Source organism: Miniopterus natalensis, chromosome 13 (assembly GCF_054644295.1).
Source record: "Miniopterus natalensis isolate mMinNat1 chromosome 13, mMinNat1.hap1, whole genome shotgun sequence".
NCBI classification, from domain to species: Eukaryota; Metazoa; Chordata; class Mammalia; order Chiroptera; family Miniopteridae; genus Miniopterus; species Miniopterus natalensis.
The window spans coordinates 29,343,503-29,364,823 of NC_142093.1; the positions used below are offsets into that span (position 1 = coordinate 29,343,503).

At 39.6% G+C, this 21,321-nt stretch overlaps 1 protein-coding gene and 1 long non-coding RNA gene across 3 annotated transcripts in view; one reads left to right on the forward strand and one right to left on the reverse strand.

The window, feature by feature from the left end:
* The window catches only part of EFEMP1 (EGF-like fibulin extracellular matrix protein 1), a 59,541-nt gene extending 38,901 nt beyond the window's left edge, over window positions 1-20,640 (reverse strand). Inside the window, exons 1-4 of one of the 2 annotated variants that reach the window (XM_016222151.2) lie at window positions 20,623-20,640; window positions 19,271-19,358; window positions 14,827-14,875; window positions 14,246-14,656 (exon numbers count right to left, since the gene is read on the reverse strand). In XM_016222151.2, coding sequence (XP_016077637.1) covers window positions 14,246-14,656; window positions 14,827-14,875; window positions 19,271-19,351 — 541 coding nt within the window. In that variant the 5' untranslated portion in view covers window positions 19,352-19,358; window positions 20,623-20,640. Of the gene's footprint in view, window positions 1-14,245; window positions 14,657-14,826; window positions 14,876-19,270; window positions 19,359-19,622; window positions 19,636-20,622 lie in introns of those variants that run through there. The other variant, XM_016222153.2, reaches the window with a different exon arrangement.
* Window positions 1-21,321, forward strand: part of LOC107544303 (uncharacterized) — a 170,492-nt gene that overhangs the window by 6,522 nt on the left and 142,649 nt on the right. The gene's annotated exons all lie outside the window — the stretch shown is intronic.

Sequence of the window (21,321 nt, forward strand, 5' to 3'; positions counted from 1 at the left end):
AATCAAGAACCACATGTTACCATACTTCCAAGGCTTGCAACCTAGACAAAGTGTGCTCTCTCTCCCCTCCCCTCCCCTCCCCTCCCCTCCCCTCCCCTCCCCTCCCCTCCCCTCCCCTCCCCTCCCCTCCCCTCCCCTCCCCTCCCCTCCCCTCCCCTTCCCTTCCCTTTCTTTCTCTCTCTTCTTTCTCCTCTCTCTCTCCAAAATTATGTTGAATAAGAGCTGGAAAGGACAACTCTTATTTTTAACAGCTGAGAAAACTGAGGCCCAGAGAGGTTAACTGGTTTAATTCAGTTAGGGTTAGAGTCACTTAGGGGATGACTCAAATGGGAGTTTCATGGGGTTTCTGCCACTCTTTGCTGCCAAAGACTACTTTCTGAGGTCCTCCTGAGCACTCGAGCATTAAAAACATTCCACTACATGAGAAAATGCTATTAATTAAAAAGAAAGGGAAATATCCATGTATTACAACTGTAGCTGTTACAATAGAATTTATATCAGAGCAAGTGAGTATGTAACCAGAGGAGAAAAATATCTTTGGTTGGAAAAACACTACATGCAAATCTGATTCTATCCAAATTATACCACATTTTGCTAACTGCAGAAAACAGAGAATGAAGAATTGATAGACCTATCAGCTTCTTGGTGGGAAGAACAAACTGTCAGCTACTGGAAGACAGGCTATGCATATCAACAAAATCTGGGAGATTGTTGGAAATGTGAAATCTTGGGCCTCATGCCAAACCTACTAATTCAGAATCTCCATTTTAATAGGGTCCCCAAGATAATCTGTATGTTCACTAAAGTTTGAGAAGCACTGGTCTATCACACATAGTATATAGGAGATTCCCCAAAACATAATAAACAACTGACTCCCAATCTAAAGACTCCCATAGCCAATTTTTTAAAAACAGCAAAACTGATTTATTCAGGTGTCACCTTTTCTTTTTTCCTTCATCATTCTTTTGAGGAGAAAATGCACTTATTCATATATACATAGATGGAAAGTTGGTAATTATAATACCATTTTATGAGTTACTACAGTAGAACCTATTTTCGATTAGTACAGTCTTACACTTGCTCAATGTGCTCTACCATCCTATCTTGCTCTCTTCTCTCTCTTCCAGTTCCATTATACATCTTTTTTTTTTTTCCCCCTTCTGCCTCTCATTCCTCTTACTCCTATCTCTCAGGGTAAGAGTTGGTTCCTGGAAGAGAAAGATATGACTCAGCTGTTTGCTCTACTTTGCTCTTTTCTCTACAAATGTGTGAATACAGTCTTGGCCTCCCTGCATTTTTGTTTTTTCCTTAGATGACTGACTTTTATACCGAGTAGTGTGTGGTGGTGGCAGGTGGTATTGTGGGGAGAATGTCACTGTTACTTGAGTCACTCAGCAGAGGAGTCAGGGAAGTCCCATAACTGGCTTCACAGTTTCATCCTAATAATATGTGGTATACATATATTTAAAATCAATCAATGGGCAAGCAACATTTAAATCATAAAATTTTAGTGACTGCAGTTACCCAGTTGTGATCTTTGTGGTTAAAATTCACCTAACTGTACCAGTGAAGAGGGAAAGTGGTATTGGTGCTGTCTTTCTGCTGAGTTAGTTGACATAACCATGAGGTGCCATCTATTAGAATAAACTTTTTTAAAAAAATATATTTTTATTGATTTCAGAGAGAGGAAGGGAGGAGAGAGAGAGAGAAATATCAATGATGAGTCATTGATCCACTGCCTCCTGCACGCCCCCTGCTGGGGTTCTGGCCCACAACCCGGGCATGTACCCTGATTGGGAATTGAACCGCGATCTCCTGGGTCATTGGTAGATGCTCAACCCCTGAGCCATGCTGGCTGGGCTAGAGTAATCTTTAAATGCAGCTTTCCACATCAAACTAAAAAGCTTCTGCACAGCAAAAGAAAACAGCCTCAAAATACAAAGGAACCCCACGGTTTGGGAAAACATATTTGCCAAGGATGTATCTGATAAGGGGCTAATTTCCAAAGTGTACAAAGAACTCATATTACTCAGCAAGAGGAAGAGAAACAACCCAATTAAGAAATGGGCAAAGAACCTGAATAGACATTTCTCCAAAGAGGACATACAGATGGCCAAGAGACACATGAGAAAATGCTCAACGCCGCTAATCATCAGAGAGATGCAAATTAAAATTAAAATGAGGTGTCACTTCACACCTGTCAGAATGGCTCCATCAACAAATCAACAAATAACGTGTGCTGGCGAGGGTGTGGAGAAAGGGGAACCCTAGTACACTGATGGTGGGAATGCAGACTGGGGCAACCACTATGGAAAACAGTATGGAGGTTCCTCAAAAAATTAAAAATGGAGCTGCCTTTTGACCTAGTGATTCTACTCCTAGGAATGTATCCTAAGAATCCTGAAACAATAATCAGAAAGAATATATGCACCCCGATGTTCATAGCAGCACAGTTTACAATAGCTAAGATCTGGAAACAGCTCAAGTGGATAAAAAAGCTGTGGGACATTTACACCATGGAATACTATGCAGCTGTAAAGAAGGATCTCGTACCCTTTGGGACAGTATGGATGGACCTGGAGAATATTATGCTTAGTGAAATAAGCCAGGCAGAGAAAGACAAACATCACATGATCTTGCTTATATGTGGAACCTAAAGAACTTAATAAACTGATGAACAGAATAGATTCAATGACATGGAAGCATAGATGAGACTGACGAATGTCAGAGGGATGGAGGAGGGCGGGTGGGTGGAGGGGGAGAGAGTAACCAAAGAATTTATATGCATATATGGACAACCCAAGGACATGGACAATGGTGGGGAGAGGGACTGGGGATGGGGATGGGACGGGGTGGAATGGGTCATTGGGGAGAAAAAGGAACATCTGTAATATTTTAAACAAAAATAAATTTTAAAAATTAAAAAAAAATGCAGCTTTCCAAATCAACTGCAAAGGCTTGGTCTGAATTTGAATCTACACTGATTCTTCTTTTTCCAATTCGAGATCTGCACTGAGAAATAGGCAGACCCATTGCTTGCAGTTAGTTTTCCACTTCTCAGGACCTTTACTTGACTTTCTAAGCTCATGAGAAAATTCAAAACATCACTCACATTTAATCAAATAATTCATACAATCTTCCTTATTGAGGTTTTTCTTATTTTCTCTTGTCACTATCAACTGTTCCCTTAAGATGAGAACAGGGAACTTTCTTACCAAGAAAAATATACAGTTAAAACCACTTTGTAATAGATTCATAATACTTCTGGTAATGTGTAATTCTGCCTACTCCTGACTTTGATATCATAGTCCTATTTTCCAATTATTCTTTAAAACTATCAGAACCCTAATATTGCTCATGGCCAGGTTTTTATGATGACAACTAAATAGTCCAAGCTCTTTTTCTAATGGAGTGATAGTCTATTTGGGGTATTAATCACCTGTGATAGCTTGTTTTATTGGAAACTATCGTTCTTGCATGTTTACACAATCCATTTTTCTGCTTAAAATTGAAAAATAAAAAGATTTTTTAGTTTACTTAGAGTTGAATTTTAATTTACAATGGTTTTGCTATTTAACATTTTTTTGAATGAGCAATTTTACCAAATAGTCTTCCCTGTTTTTTTAGGACAATCATTACCTGCTTAAATTGCACCACAATTAAATTTCTCTCTTTCACTTAGCTTATCCCCCCCCCCCCCCATTCTTTAAAGAAGGGAGGTCATGCAATTGAAGTTCAGAACAAAGCCCTGAATCTTTGCCAGATTGTGTGGGTGGACTTTGTTCTCTGGCTGCCTCTCTGGATTAGGGTTCTTCTGATACTCTAGGTCGTGAACTATTTTTACAACAAGGGCCCACAGCTTTTACTGGAAAAGTTTAATTAATCACGAATGACTGGAATTTTCTACTTTGCTCGTTCAGTGGCGTTTAATTCTGGGCTATCTCCTGATTGCATAATTTACTGAAGTCTGAAGATTGAAAGTGCTTGGGGATTCAATGTCCGTCCCAGATAAGTTATTTTCTAATCCAATCCATGGTGGTCTATCTAAAGAGTTTTGTTAAAAATTCAGTTGCTCATTATAGATTACAAAGGTGGGTCAGGATGGAATCTAGGTAAACGTCTAAGAAAGATTAGTCGAGAAAAGGCCAGGATGCTACAGAACTGTGAGATAAGGCAGCCTTAGCGATTACGCGTTAATACTTTTACTTCTATTTTGTTGACTCTTTCTATAGTCCATCTAACAAAATTCTTTGTTGATTTAATAGTGTAGTAGCTGTCCAAGGTGCCCTATTCTCCTGTGATAGGTAGAATTTAGAAAGCAGTTTCTAGTGTGGATTTTATGAGAATAATGAGAGGGAAATTGTGTTTTGAATCATTTTAGAAGCATTATCAGCTTTGATCAGTTTTGATGTTACTTTCCTACCAAAAATAATGACACGTGGTATATTTGTGCACCTGTGTATATATAGACATGAACTTGAGTGGGTATATGTATGCATGCACATGTGTGAGTGTAAATAGCTGGAGTAAACTAAATCTAGGCAAGAATGAGTGCATTCAGCTTGCATAGACAGGTTTCTAAGGTGTCCTTTAACAACTTCTTTTGGAATGTCCTTTCTATTTTAGATGAGGTATATCTGATATCACAAACTGCTCAGGTGAAGACATGGATAAACCTTACAAACAGTCCTCTTTAGGCCTCAATTACAGAAAGCAGTGATTAGAACAATGCTGGATATCTAACTTGCTCAATATTTTAGGAGAATGATTAAAGTTGATCTAATTCTCTAAGAAGCCTCTTGAAACCAACAATTTGAAAGATTCAACAGCAGACTGAAAAACAGATGTATATGGCTCTTTGTAATTTTGGTGTATTAAAAGATATTGAGATATTTAAGTTTTTCAGTGAATAGTAAAAAATGTCAACAACAATTTAATGGCATGCTCGTATTAGGATTGTATGTATGAGAGAAGGGCTTGGCTGCAAAATATTTCACAAGTAAAAATCTAATCACCATCCAGATCCAGATCATGATAGACCAGGTGGTCTCCAGGGTGAACACTGAGGAGGACCTCATGAGTTATTTCCCATTTTGGATTGTGTTCCATACCTGCACTTAAGGAAGTAGGATTAGATTCCTTGAAGCACACACAGATCTTTCAGAGTGCAAAACTTACCTCACTACAGTCCCTGGAGCTTTTTGAGATTTAACTATATGCACAAAGGCAGTTCCAATTCCCATCATGATTCTCACTTTAGCAGGGCACACAGAAAGCTATACACAGAGCTCTTCATGGTTGTCTCTAGTTCCATTCCCTACTTCACACCCTTATTTCACCTACAGTTCAAGTATAAGTTAGTTATCAGCTCTCAAGGGGTCCTCAGTAAGCTGGTTTCTTTCTTCCTGAATGCCTGGAATCCAAGGATTTCTATCTCACTTCTCTAGCAATTCAGCTTTTTCTACGTTGGGACCAGATTAGAACTGAGCTTCTTTATGTCACCTACACCCAACTAAGTGACTTTCCTGAATTTTACTCTTTAGCATTTGGACAAAGTAGATTTTAAAAGGATAATTTCTGCCCTGCAGTTAGAGGGAAATGACCAAGATAGATTGTTCTGATCCCTTCTTCTTTCTTACTCTTATTGTGTAGAGCTTCAAGTGTCTTGAGTTTCTTCACAATATCAGACAGCTCACATAAATATTTACCTGCCTTATGATTTTTTCACTTCAAATATCATAAATATTAACATTTCCTCAATTCAACTGTATTATCATCATTATTTACTGTTAGATTTTTAAGATGGATATATTTGACACAGAGATGCATTCATTGGTTAAGTGGCTTGCCAGAAAGTAAAGATTTTAACTATTTCCAATTACTAGTCTTGTTCTAGGAATAACAGCAACCTGCTAATTCACCAATGTTTATTAAAAACCTAACAATCCAAGATATGAAGAATAGGCTTTATAGCTCCTTCTTTCAAGTGGCTTAAACTCCAAATGGGATCAGAATATCTAAGCCCTCCAAAATTAATGAGAAATTTGAAACATATATTTGGGAAATATACCTTATATCCACATGGTACTCAATAGCTGATTTTCAAAGATAGTTTTAGAACTCAGAGTAAACTTTAAGACTAAGTTCTCTGATGATTAAAAACCTTTCACTTATTCATACCCTAGCCAGGTGGCTCAGATGGTTGGAGTATTGTCCCATACACCAAAAGGTTGAAGGTTTGATTCTTGGTCAGGCCATGTACCTAGGCTGTGGGTTTGATCCCCAATTGGGGCAAGTATAAGAGTTAACTGATCAATGTCTCTCTCTCTCCTCCCCTCCTTTTCTCTCTAAAATCAGTAAACATATCCTCAGCTGAGGATAAAATAATAATAATAAAATAAAAACCATTTATTTATTCAAACACACACACATATCCGTACACACACCAAACATTTGGTTAGTCCTATTCATTAATAAGTAAAATGGGACACAGTTCAAGAAGATATTTAGGCAGAGCTAGTGAAACACATCAGTATTTGCTGGGGAGGGTTGCTGAAGATGGAACTGGTAACTGGTAATAGATATTTGCTCCACATCATGTGTACTTTCCGATTCCTCCACCTACCCCCCCCCCCCCCCTTGCTTTGTTAGCTTTCCTATCAGCAGCACACTGCTTCTAGGGGGCTTCCCGGGGAAACCATTGTGAGACATCAGGAACCTGGACGCAATGCTGCTGTGTGCTTGTTCTGCTTGGCTACAGGATGATTACTTCCTCTGCTTTTTGGATCTCAGTTTCCTCATCAGATCTCCCAATTTCCTCTTATCATTCTCTCCCAATTTCCTCTTATCTGGGCCATTCCAGGGAGGAACCAGACTTTTGCTCTTGACCACATTTCTGGGGACGTTTGCTTTTTTTTTCCTGCCCAAATATGGATTTTAGTAAATTGTAAGGCTAGCTGTTGTCACACACTACTTCTATTTTTCACAATTTATCATGTTCTTCCTGTGATGTGCCATGTGTTTACTTTATTAAACTGTTTGTTTCTTTTATTGTTATTTGATAACTCATGGGTCAATGATGCAAAGTTCCCTAAGGATTATAACTACTTCTTCCTTCTACTTTGATTCTATCAAAGTGCCTTGCAACACAAAGTGGTTCTCAAACTTGATTGAATTTATTGAACACTAACTGAATGGTTTTGTGTTCAGTTTGATCAACTTCACTTGCAATATTTTTGCCTGGTTACCCTTGACTGGTATAGATGTACAATTATTTGAAAGGTAGTTCACATTTTAGAATTTGAGTTAGCTCAAATCTCAGACCTTTAGTCTACTTAGTATACATTTACATAACATCGATGAGCTATGTTTGCCCCCTTTCCATCTGTGGGCATATGAAATTGACAGCAATAAGCTATCTGTGCTGCTGCCAGTATATTAGCGCTCAGCCTTCCTTTCATGTAATTTCTTCACTTCTTTATTAAATGTTTACAAATCATTTAAGTTCAAGCTACAAGCCTGCAATTGTGGCTAAATGCTTGCAATGACAGCCGTTTTCTTCTGCCAATATTTGAATACAGTTTTCTTGATCGGTTTTATTTTTGAGTGTGCAATTTGCAGTTACCTCCTGGAAAACGGAGCAAGCAGGCTAATGAATTTCAGATGTGGTGTGAATTACTTATTTGTACATTCATGCAAAATCAAACACATTTGGGGCAAATTTTGTTTACTCTGGTTTCAAAGAATAAAATGGTGCCAGTAATTCAACAAGTGCAAAGGAAATCCTTACAAATGGGGCAACTTCTTGATTTCAGAGAACAGTTTAAAACTTTCTGCTAGAGAAAGAAATAATGAGGCAGTACCAGTGCACATCCCTGAAGTTACCCAGGCTTGCGTTCTACTCTCATCTGCTTTTTTTGTTTGTTTCTATGAGGAGAGGAAAATTCACTTCACAGATTAAGTGTTAACTAGTTTTAACAAAAACCTTCTTGTCTTTGATAGGAAGTAAAGCTTTGATCAAGTTTAAATCGAAGAGAAGATGTTTATGTGAATATTCTTCTAGTATCTGATGATATTCATAGAGCCTAAACAGAATGAGATGTCAGCTGTGCATCTGGTAATTTGATAACTGAAAGATGCTTTAAGGCCAAAGTCAGAGTCAGCCTCTTCTTTTTGTGACTCATGAACTGAACCTCCAAACAACATTGCCTCATCTCACAAGTTTATGCCATGAGCATAAAGAGGTTGCCTACGGAGGATATGGGTGTCTCTCAGCACCAACTGATGATTTAAAGGCAGTGATAGTATTTCACATTTGCAGGTTTTATAGAGAGATGTAAGATCTCTTGTTTTCTTTCTTTACCTTTTCCTCTAGATTGCACAGATGTTCTTGGTTCAGGAATATGGTCCTAACCCGGACTCATGTTTAGGGATCAGTACTGGTGAGGACAATAAAAAAGGTGAGAAAAGTAAACTAGAAATATTATTCTATCCTAGAAGTAGATTGTATATTTTTAATGTTTTCTCTTTACTACATCCTGTATTCCATGTAAACCTCTTCTGACCCTGCCCTCTGATTTTTGCAGCTTCCTGAAGATAAGATTAAGTTAGAATATTGGTTCTCAAACTTGAGCAGGGATCCAAATCATGGGATTGTTAAAACGGATTGCTGAACCCCATCCCCAGAGTTTCTGATTCAGTAGGTCTGATGGGGCCCAGGATTTTGCATTTATAAGTTACTGGATCATGCTAATGTGTCCAGTCTGGGACCACACTTTGGGAATCATTGAGTTAGGCAGTTATATAGCTTAGTCACACTGATCTCTTCCATCCTTCCACCTGGAATAGTTGTCATTCAATTTTTATGAAGGAATTTTAAGGACCCTTTCTGAGTGTGCATGAATCAGATACCTATACATATTGTTTACACATGTATATTAAAAATGAATCTGGCCCGGCCGGGCGTGGCTCAGCGGTTGAGCATTGACTTAGGATCCAGGAGACTGAGGTTCAATTCTAGGTCAGGGCACATGCCTGGGTTGCAGGCTCAATGCCATCAGGAGAATGCAGGAGGCAGCCAATCTCTCTCATCATTGATGTTTCTATCTCTCTCTCCCTCTCCCTTCCTCTCTCTGAAATCATTAAAGATATATATATATTTTTAAAAAGAGTGTGAAATTAACTAGAAATTCAATGACTGCAATATTTGGAAAAGTAAATTATGAAACACTGCTGATTTTTTTTAGGAGGAAATCAATTATTTCTATTACACTGCATCAGCTTATTTAAAAAATAATTAAGCTTTCCCTATAAACTTAACTCCAATCTATTGATGTGGCTTTAGAGAATTTTCAGATACTGAAAGGTAATTAATAACTAAAAACAACAAAGAACTGTAAGCTGGCTAAATACCCATTTTACTTTCTGCTTGAAGTATTTCTTTTCTGTTAATATTATAATTGACTTGATTATAGTATTCCTTTTGCAAAATATCTATTTTCTGAGATCAAAGCTTTTTGGGGGAGGGACTGTATAATTATATGTAACAAAAATTAAGCATTTCCTCACAAACTAACAAAAGCAACCAGAAACCCCAATGACATCAGTGGGGATCAACAATAGGGTAGTGTTTGGAAGTTGATTGATAATAACCATGCCAGGTATGCTGAATCCCTTAACTGCACTATAATTTATAAATCCTTTCATTGAAGTTTCAAATGAAAGAAGTCAAAGAAAGATGTCCCTAACATCTGAGAATCTGCACGTGTTAGTTCAAGTTTCTCTTTCTTAAAGTAGATGTATAGATAACAACTCTTTTTCAAAATAGTACTTTAGTTATCCTTATGTTTATAAAGAAATGTGTGGAAGATAATAGATGGTCCTCAAGAGTATAGGTTTTTTTTAACCCTGAGTATAATTTTTTTGTTCCTTTAGACTTTATTAAAGGCACTTTTTTTTCTTTTTAGCTTTTCAGTTGCCCCTGTGTCATAGATAATAAAGCTAAAAACAAAATACAATAATTGAAAATAGAGCTACAATTTTAAAAAATAAAAATTTTGGCTAACAAAACTTTATAGTTGGAGCATAGTATGTAGTTTGGCTATGTGGTAAAATTTTTCCCCCCAGGAATGTGGTAAGATGAGCTCAGTGCAGTATGACATGTATCTAAGTATGCAGGTGCTGATGTCTAGGTATCCTACACATGAAATCTAGAACAGTGTGGAAACCAGCTTATTGACAGACTGGCAAGTAGGATCCTGACAACTGAAAAGAAAGGCTCTGTCCAGGTACATAAAAATAGTGAGGTTTAGTTTTTGAAAGTTTAAAACAAACTTAAAAAAATACGCCCCTTGGGCAAACAATGCCTTAACCTGGGAAAAAAGAAAAAGGCTTTAATATTGAGACTTTCTCACTCTTGGCTGTGAGGTACAGGAGATTTGGTTATTGGGGTATGCTGAGGTGATCAACCACCCCATTTGCCCAGGACTGAGGCATTTCTAGGGTTGTGGGGCTTTCAGTTTTCAAATCAGAACAGTCTCGGGTAGACGGGGATGGTTGGAAACTCTAGGATATGTTTTCATATTTCTCACCTTACATAATACAAGCCAGGTATTGCATTCTGGATTTGGCTCCATAATCAGCTTCATTAAGCATTTGTATTGAGTTAATTTTTTGATGACGCAGTTTCTTTAGCAAGTTAGTAATGATATGTATAAATCCTGAATGAGTTTAGTAATGGCTTAATTACTAGTTATACAAAATGTCTTGTTTAATTTTTTTCAAAAGTTCAATTGCATGAACAAATTCCTTCAAATTGGGCAATGAATGCCTTCTCTTGTCAGTTCCCAAATGTTGTTTTTTTTCCTACAAGAATGTGGCTCTTTAAAAAATCCTTTCTCAGCTTGAACTAGTGATTTCCAATTCCATCTCTTTTGAGAAAAATTACATAGAGACTATGCACTAAAGATGTAGAAAAATAAAGTGAGTCATCAATGGGTTACAGTTTACTCCCCATTCATCCAACTTTCTTTTGGAGGAGATGAATATCTGTTGTCTTTGAGGCAGATGCTAGCTCATAGCGAACCTATTAATTTGTAAAACTTTATTTATATATGACTCCAGGTATATAACACTGAAATGATCTTCATGTAATTTTATAGCTGCCACCTGTCATTTGAAATTGGAATATCTCCCCCAGCGTTACCCTTAGTTGACAAAAATTACTTGGAAAAAAAACAACCTGTTCACTATGAATTGATATTTGGATGTTAGGCTGCATTTTAAACCCTTCATTTTTGCACAAAATAGAAAAACTGGAAAAATTTAAGAAAAGGATCATGTTTTCACTAAATGTTACAACACAGACAGATAGTTAAATATATATTTACAAAATAGAATATATTTAAAAATATCTGGTGGTATTTAAATTATTAGGGGCCATCTATGATTGATAATACTGCATTCAAAGGCACAATTGACTTTAACACTGAAACACAGTACAGATTTCAGTCATTGCATAAATATGTCATCAGCTTTAGGTTATGTAATGATAAACTGTACCTGTTGAAAAATATATGTGGAAAAAAGAAATAATTTTAATACAAATATGACTCATCTGCAGGCATTCATTTATTCCAATCCAGCGACCATGGTAAATGTGTTTGGATTACTGGGCATAAGTATGCATCATTTAAAAGGGAGTGGAGATCTTTATTAAAACAGAAGGCTCCTTAAACTCCACAATGATGTCAGTAATAGAGGTCCTTGGAGCACATGATTGTTTTAAGCGGAGGTCCCCACTATTTCACACTGGTTATAAAATATTATTTTGTGCTGCTGGCTTGGAATGAGAATGTCATACATCTGTAGGCAATTAGAAGAAGCTGGACTGCATGTCTGATTAGCTCAATAATAAACGAGCATAAGTGTGACTCGACTTGTTAGTCAGATTCCCTAGACAGATTATCCTGTTGTTATCATATGAAATAACCCCCTTTTATCAACAATTAAGTAAATCCACATTTGTGGGCACTTTGTAAAATTTGTAAGGTGGGAAGAAATCCAACTTAAGTCATATGTCATCCAGAAAACTTTTAACCCTGCTTCCAATGATACAGACCTTCCCCCACCCCCAATCCCAAGTTTTAGAAATTGGTTGAATTATGCAGAATAGTTTGGTTTGGAAATACCCCGTGTGAAATCAATAAGTATATATTCAGAATCTGCCATAAGCAAGGCATTTCATAGTTTTAGCTTATAACTATAAAAATTTCCCAAAGAAGTAAGAATTATAAATGTTTTAACATGTGAAAAATAACTTACTTTGTAAGATAGTCTAAACCTTTTTAAGAAAAATTAAATAGGATTTTATTTTTATTATTCACATTTTATTATACGGTTTCTAGTATAATCAATGAATGTTGTAAGTTCTGAATATATTTTATTCTAGAACTTATTTATTTGGTTATAGGCATCATTCTTGAATTCAACCACAGTTATCAATAATGATAAACTACTTTGGGAAATAACCCACTCAATTCTTTGGGTTTTTTTCCTCCTCTGTACCAGTGAAATATACATCTGAGATGTAAAAAGTTATTCAGTATATAAAAGTCATACTTAAAAATTTTGGCAAAACATCTCAGTTTCAGGAAAAATACCACCCAACCTTCCAAATATAATAATCTACTTCAATATCAATTAAAATTTGGTGCCTTAAATAAACTCAGATATTTTTAATCAATATTCACTTAAATATATATAAAATAACCTCATGAGATTATCTCCTTGACATAATCCTTAAATTAAAAATCAGAATATTAAGCAGATGTTGAGGCATTCATCATCAATATTGGAATTCTGACTCATGACAGTAACACAAAACAGATGCTAATATGATGGGCTCTCTGCAAAGTGACACCATCACAGCATGGGTTAGCTCTTGTTGTGGGGTACTTAAAATTTGAACACAAAATATAAAATAAAAGTCAGAGCATGATAGGTTTCCTTACTTCATTTATAAGCGATTTAAAATCCACTATCTCTTATACAGAAGATAAAACTCAACACTCGTGAATAAGAGGCAGCGTTCCAGGGGACCAGAAGATGCTTTTATCACTTAATGCAGCAGTGAGGTGATCCAGATCAAACCCCTCAGTGTCAAGGGAGGAACATGCTTTCTTTCTCACTCACAAGCAGGTAGAAGGTGAGAACTCCCGGGCTCTTTCCATTGACTAATGTGTTCCTGGCATTTATAGTATAACACGGGGTCTACTCAGTCAGCCCTGCAATGAAAAAGGAGTCTCGGACTCCTATGACCTATCTCAGCAACACTATCTCCACATTAAGCAGATCTGAAAGGGCTTGTTAAGTAGGAAGAGGGAAACAGAACCCCTTAGCACAGTCCAGTTAGCTAATTTTGTATGTGTTTTCAAAGCCCAAGATTCTTTCCTTTGCTAGCCTGAGTCTACAGCTGTTTCTAGAACACACAGTGATGTGTATACGCTTTATGACCATAAACAGAAAAACCCAGGCAGATGGTGCCATGGTATAAGCGAAATGTGTTCAAATGAGAGCTTTAAAAGACATATGAATATGAGTGGGGGAAACTCCCCTCAATGGTACTGAGAAGCAGGAGCCGCATTTCTTTATTCCACAATAAGGAAAAAATGTCAGTGACAAGTTCAATGAAAAGAAAGCTTGAGACCCCCAAAGGGGAAAATTTGTGGAGTAGCTTGACAGAACAATTTCAAATTCCCCTGAATAACCTGACTGCTCCTTCCGACAGCTATGACTGGCCCTGCCTGCCTGGGTTTGAAGGCCGGCTCGGCACTCACCACCTGTGTGACCCCAGGTTCTCAAACTTGGCTGCATGCTGGAACCACGTGGGGAGCTTTAAAAAATACTGATGCCTGGAACCCACCCCTGAGATTGTTATTTAATTGGGCTGGGGTGTGGCTTGGACATAGAGGAGTTTTAAAGTCTCCCAAGTGACTCTAAATATGTGCAGCTAAAGTTGAGAATCACTGATGACCTCTCTGAGCTATAGTTTCCTCATTTGTAAAAGGATGACTAGGAGGGCAGCAACCCCTTTGAGGGTTATTGTGATGATAACATGATAATGCAGGCAAAGCAGTTAGCACAATGTCTGGTACATGTGGTAAGCTGTCAACAATTTGTGAGAAGTTTTCACCACAAGGTGCACTTGGGCAAGAACCTTCTCACTAGTATAAGGAGGTATGCTTACCTTGGCAGATGTTATGCTCACTCTGCTCATAGCCTGTTGCACACTGGATCCGGTGAGAAGGGTTAGAGGGAATGCGCTGAGGGTCAGCTGGATTCCTCCGGATGACAAAGTTATTTCTGCTGGTCTGCACTTCTGGGCCTGCAACTGCAGCAGCACTGGCAACATAACCAGTCCCGGGCACCACTCCACTGGTTGCCATGCCACTGGCTGCTACACCCCCACCTGTACCCGCGGCTGCGACTGCATTTGCAGCTGCACCCACATTTTCGGATGCTGGTGGTTCTAGCTGAGGTTGTTCATTATTGACAATAATCTGGGCTGATTTAGGAAGACAGAGGTATCCTCCATAATGGTTGACGCATTTCATTCCACCTTTGCAGGCATCTGGGACAATGTCACATTCATCAATATCTGCAGTGGATAACGAAATAAGTCAGGGATCTTCTCAGAGGGGAAACTGAAAATGTACACATATGCTCATGCCTTTTCAGTATCATACAAACAGGACAGGAAGAGTAACATAAGGTGAAGAGTGACACAGAAAGCTCTGTTCAGATGGAAAGTCTTTGAAGCTGGCTCACCTTTGCACTGCTGTCTTACGGGGTCCCACTCATATCCATCTGTGCATTGCTGTGAAGAAAACATCAAGACGGGGCCAGGAGACAGTTAGTTGGTGTAGCCAGTCCCTAGAAAGTCACTCTAAAAACTTCATTCTTATGGCAACAATCTTTGCTCTAGAGTCCCAGATAGATGATGAGATGGGTGGTGTAACATTCTCTACATTCTCTAGCTTTTCTTTTTTTTAAAGACAAACCTGCGAATTGCCTCGCTTCCAGCCTCCTTTCTCATCACCAACTGCCTCAGTTCTACTGTTGCGTTTGGCATAGTCACCGTGACCATCTTTTTGGAATTCTTCCCTGTTTTGATACTAATCTCCAATCCCAATGACTGCTTTATTCTTTTTTGCTTTATTTGCTTTTTCAAGAGCATTTGGTAATTTTACCAAAACATAAATAAATACATTTTCAAACGAGTTCTTTTTTTCAGCCCTTGACTCTTTCTTCTCTCTTTAAATGCTCTTAGAGCATTCCATCACCTGGCTTTCCTTATCATGTTCAGCTGAGTCCAGAGCCTTCTTCTCATACCCTAGCCTGCCTCCTAGTTTCGGTTCCCACAGGTCCTCTTGTTCACTCACTGAGCCGTCTATCAAGTACCTTTTCACACGAGGCACCATCCTAGTCCCTGGGAATGCAAAGAGCATGCAGACCTTGGCCCTGTCCTCAAACAGCTCATAGGTCAGAAGAGGAGACAGACAGACAGGTTGGAGCAAGATGTTAGGTGCTATGACACAAGTATACATATAGGAGTGGTGGATTCTGGGTGGGCATAAGAGGGTGGAAGGAAAGGCTTTATGGAGGAGACCACAAGTGAGTGGGGAATTACAGGAGTAAAATTGTTAAAGAGGGGAGGAGCTGCAAGTACTCCTGGGTGGGTGGGGATGAGGTTAGAGAGGTAGGCAGGGCCAAATCTGGGTAGCCTTTCTTTGGGACAGACAGGAACTCAATTCTTATTGAAGGTCAGTGAATCTCAAACTGTATTATGGTTAAGAATCACCCAGTGTGCTTATTAAAATGCAGGTCCCTGGTTCCACTCAAAAGCCCAGATTCTGGGTAGGAGGCCTGGAATCTGAATTCCTAACAAGAACCCAAGTTGATTCTGATACTGATCATCTGTGTGCTACACAGATGATTTTTAAAATTTTTTATTGAATTTATTGGGGTGACATTGGTTAATAAAGTTATATATAGGTTTCAGGTGTACAATTCTATAATATATCATCTGTGTACTGTATTGTGTGTTCACCACCCCAGGTGAAGTCTCCTTTCATCACCATTTATCCCCCCTTTAGCCTCTTCCCACCACCTTCCCCTCTGGTAATCACCAAAGTGTTGTGTCTATGAGTTTTTTGTTGTTGTTTTTGTTTTGTTTTTTGTTCAGTCCCTTCATCTTTTTCATCCTGCCCCTCAACTCCCTCCCCTCTGACAGTTGTCAGTCTGTTATCCATGTGAATGAGTCTGTTTCCATTTTGTTCGTTTATTTTGTTCATTAGATTCCACATATAAGTGAAATCATATGGTACTTGTCTTTCTTTGACTGGCTCATTTCACTTAGCACAGGCTACTTCTGGAGAAAAGAAGAAATATGCTTCAGGAAGTATTGAGCAAAAGTAGAATAAACAAAAAAATAAACAATTTCTTTTAATAGAGCTGAGAGTGCTTATGCACACTACAGATGCTTGGCAAGTAAATAGCTGAATGGAGACAGAGGGGCCAGTGTAGATATTTTACTGATATCTGAAACTTAGCATGGTAAACACAAAACTTACTTTTATCTCCCAAACTCATTCTTCCTAGTTTCCCCAACATGTTCAAGTAAGGCACTACCACCATTTTCAGGACCCAGGATTACAATTTTGACATTAGCATTGACTTTTCCAATTATTTTCCTTCAAGTTCTGCTGACTTTGTGTCCATTTCTGTATCTACCAATTAGTATAAGCCTTCCTGGCCTCATGAGTAGGCTCAGCTCCTTAGCCGGTCTCCATATCGCTACATGGTGCTCACAGCCTCCATGGCTATCTTTCTTGCTCTCTTGGTTATGTTGTTTCTCCATCTAAGAGATCACAGTTGCCTGCAGACCTCTCATCTCCCATTATTATCATCTCCAGTTTCTCCCTACTACCCAGCTCCAGCCCATCTGACCTTATCTCCTCTTGGACTTGTCTTGGTTTTCATTTCTAGACTTTGATTATGCCACTTTTTTTTTTTCTCTTCTTCTTTTCTGATTCAGGTGCCTCTTCAGCCTTTCTAAATTAATCCAAAGTCATTACTTCCTTCAAGAGCCAGCACAGAGTTCTAGCTCCTCCAATATGCCAGCACTGACATTAATTACCTCCTTGCTTTTCTATTGCTCTAGTAACTTGTATAATCTGTATAGTAATATTATTTGTACTTGCTTAAGAACTTTGTGGTTTTTAACAGTACCTTCCCAGGGTAAATTCCCTGAGGTTAAAGCTTGAATTTTCTTAGTGCAAATAAACTTAAATTCTTTTGATAGTTATGAGAACTGCTTAGGCACATGGCAGATACCTGATGAGCAAATAACTGAATGGACCCTATTTTTAATATGGAAGGGGAATGTTATCTTGTGCATATGAACCCATCCTTCTGAAAAGTACCTTTTCAAGCCAGGCAAAATGACAGTTCACTTGAATAATCTGTATGCTAATAGAAAAGACTTGCAATTTGTTTAGGTATTTAGTTCCAGTACCTTTAATATGTATCTACTATTATACAAGCCTAGAGTGAATTTAGCTAACCACTTGCTGGCTGTGTAGCCTTAAGCAAGTGAGATACTCTCTCAGATCTTCAGTTCTACTCTCTGCAGAAGGAAGATGATTCCACTTACCTCATCCTTTGCTGTGAGGATGAAAGGGGATAATGTTTCCACAGTGGGGTACTTAAAAAAATAGTTACATCTTGTCCTTTAACCACAAATTATTAGGCATACACAATTCAAAATAGAATAGACCTAATCTTAGCACAAAAAGGATGTCATATCTGGGAAATCTGTTGTCATAACAGTGAACCCTAGTTAGTAGTCTTAAAACAATAGTATTTAAACCACAGGGAACTTTCTCTGCTAAAGATGAATAAGACTTAGGTGATAAGCAAAGGGAAGGGGGTATAAGATAAGCAATTATAAAAGCAATAGTGTCCTTTATTAGATGAATAGAAAAGCCAGTAGCTAATTTAATTTTAGCTCCCTAAGAAGGTGGTAAGTTTAGCCTGCATAACAAAACATTTTCAGTTGAAGATAAACAACACATGTATTCATTTCTCTTGCTTTATTTGTCTTCAGCAGGGGAAGCAATTATGTTTTACCATTAAGTTAACAAAATATTTATATTAAACCCTATTTGACTTATAGCTGATCTGAACAAGAAGAAAGGTTTGCCAGATGAATACTATCATTCTAGGGATAACATGATACCCAAAAAGTGAGATAATGTTTATTATTGAAAGTGAGCTAATGTCAATAACTAAGAATTTTATTTAAAAAAAATTTTCACATTCTTCTAAGTAGGATTACTTAATTTTAAATTGGGAATAAGTAAAAATATGTGTTTTTCATATTCTGATCCAGGAAAAATGTCATTTGCCTCACAACACTGATTAAAGAGTAGAAAACACAAAGCAGAGGTGCACACTCACCAGAAGTGAGGTAAGCACTGCCCTCTGTCCTCACCCCATCCATTCCTGGCAGTGGGAGAGGTCAGATGATATTTTCAATATTTTAGTAAACATTGGTTATACCCATGCAGTTAACTTATTAATCAGATATTATTTGGAAATATCAGATATGCTAATTAGAAAATGCAAAATCAAATTTCACACAATGCATTTTGAAACCACTTGAGCAAATACCACATCCTGGTAACACATACAGTTTATCTCAAGGGCATTTATATGAGTTATCAGTTATACTATAAATGAATATTAGCCTTTATAAAGTCTATAAAGGCCACCTGAGAACATAAATCGCATGTACAATGAGGCAAAATGCTTTTGTAATGTTAAACTTTCTTTTTGGACTCGAGTTTTTCTCTGCCAGTTTTGGTTTCATCTGCATGTATGTAGAAATCCAGGCTTTCCAATTCCTTACACCCATTAATTTATTGAATGTGTTGGAAACATGTAGCTTACTTTGGTTTTTGTTTTAAAATGGTTCTCTTTTTTTGGCCTTACACAAATCATTACATTTTGGTCCCTATCTCAACTGGTAACTTATATGAACTTTTGAAAGGACTAGCAGCAATTTACAAGGACTCAAAGGTGAGCCATGCGCAGCGTTATTACCCTCTCCAGAGTGCAGCCCACATGCCCTGGCAGAAGTGGATCAAGTCCCCCTTGTGTCACAGAATCTCGCTGAACAGCACTTATCTCAAATTCCATCGCCTCTTACCGTGTACGTGATGGTTTCCTCGGTGTCCTGTGACTTGACCAGCGCCAGAGTCAGCATAGTCAGGAAAAGGGCTTTCAGCATCGTGAATCTCAAAGAAAACACAGGGCAAACCGATGCTCAGTGTCGGCTGAGGGGTAAATAACAAAACGTCAGCTGTGAAGTAACAAGCTGGGGAGGGAGGGAGGGGGAAGCCGAGGCTCCACCGTACCCAACTTCGAATCCATTTTCTCCCCTCCCCTCCCCCTCCCCAACCTTCCGGAGGCCAAACGAGGCACCAAAGTCTGTCACTGGGCTGAGAATTCCACTTCACCTCACTCTACCGGGCTGTGCTCAGCATGCACAAAGCACATACCTCTTACACTGCACCCACAGGGCAGGCTCCAGAACGGGGCGGAAGGAAATGACAGAGAGTAATTAATTTCAAAAGAGATGGTGCGTGCTTGCTTATTTATTTATTTATTTATTTATTTATTTATTTATTTACTTATTTATTTATTTATTATTTGAGTGGAGGTGGGGCAGTAAATCTATTCTCTTGGAAGTTAAGGCTTTTACCTATAAGCTCACCTCCAGCTACTGACGTTCTTTGCACAGCTCAGTAGAAATACCTGAGAACCAATATAAATTACCTTGGCCTCAAACTTTAAAAACAAAACAAAACACCGCAACAAAACTCGGGGGCAGGGGAGGGGGGCAATCTCCTCCCAGTTCCAGGAGAATACCTGCCCCTCGGAGCTCCTTCTCACATCCCCCAGCACAAACTTTCAACGTGGTATTTCCACGCCGTTCTCCGCGCGCAGCTTTGTTTAAAAAGCGCCAGGATGTGTGCAGAAGCGGAGATTCCTTGGTGCCTTTTAATTCCTCGGTCCCGACGCGCTGCCTTCAGGACTGAAGCTGCCTAGGGCCGGAACCGGGGGACCGCACCGAAGCCCGAGGTACCAGATTCGGGGTGGCGGGCCTGGTGCCCCCCGTGAAGTGAGGTCCCTTTTCTTAACAGTAGGCTCCCAGGAGGCAGTCCTAACCAGCTCCCGTGGAATCCAGGTGCGCCTTAAATCTCTCACGTTAGCCCTTGAAAATTTCAAACCCTCGTCTATGGGTGAAGCCCCGACTGATGATTGCTGGCGCGCACACACATGCCCATACAAACAGATGTCACCCTGGTGCTCGCACATGCTGACAGATCGCATTCCGAGATCGCACACCTCCACCTCCCTCTCTGCCTGAGAGATCCTGCACAGTCTGGGGCAGTTCTCGGGTACACTGCACCCCTCAGCTCAGCCCGCTGACTCGCGGGCGCGCAGCCCTGCGGGCACTGGGCGCAATGGTGTGACCCCCGCGTCGGGGGCTCCTACCTGCGCGGCAGCGCTGCGCTCCGGGCCGGGCAGCGAGGGGAGAGTGCAGGGGAGGGCAGCCCCGTGGGTCGGAACTGGCGAGGTCTGGCAGCGGCGGAGGCTGCCGCAGGAGGAGGAGGAGAGAGGGAGGGAAGAGGGAGGGCGAAGGGGGGCGGAGGAGAGAGCCGGGGGAGGCGCGTGGGCTGAGCCAAGCGCCGCGAGCCCGGCGGGAGAGCTCTGCGAGGCTGGGGGCGCGCCCCTCTGCCGGCGCTCTCGCCGCCGCCCCGCCTCCCTTCTTTGCCAGCCCCCCTTCCCAGTTCCCATACACGCCGGAACCCCAGGCCGAAGATGGCACGTTTGGCATATGATATCTGGGGTCTGAGTCGGCCTTGGTGATGCTCCAGATTCCGGGCAGTTTCTGGTGCCTGTGGAGGGGGAAACATCTCTGGAGGAGTTCTGAGAGTCCAAGGAAATTGCTTAATTTTTTTTTTCACTAATTAGTGAATTCCAGGAGAGTAAATTAATCCCACTCACAGAGCTGAGTCTTTTGTCATTTCGTTCAGATGCTTTTTGTTCGTTTGTTTTGGAGTGGGGGAGGGTCCGCTTCCTCGAAGGTAGAAAAGATAATGCATTCATTCAACAAATGTTGGTGCCCTACGGTGTTGGGATGGGCCAAGTAGAACTCACACTAACAAAAATGTGAGGTGGGGTTTGTTTCTA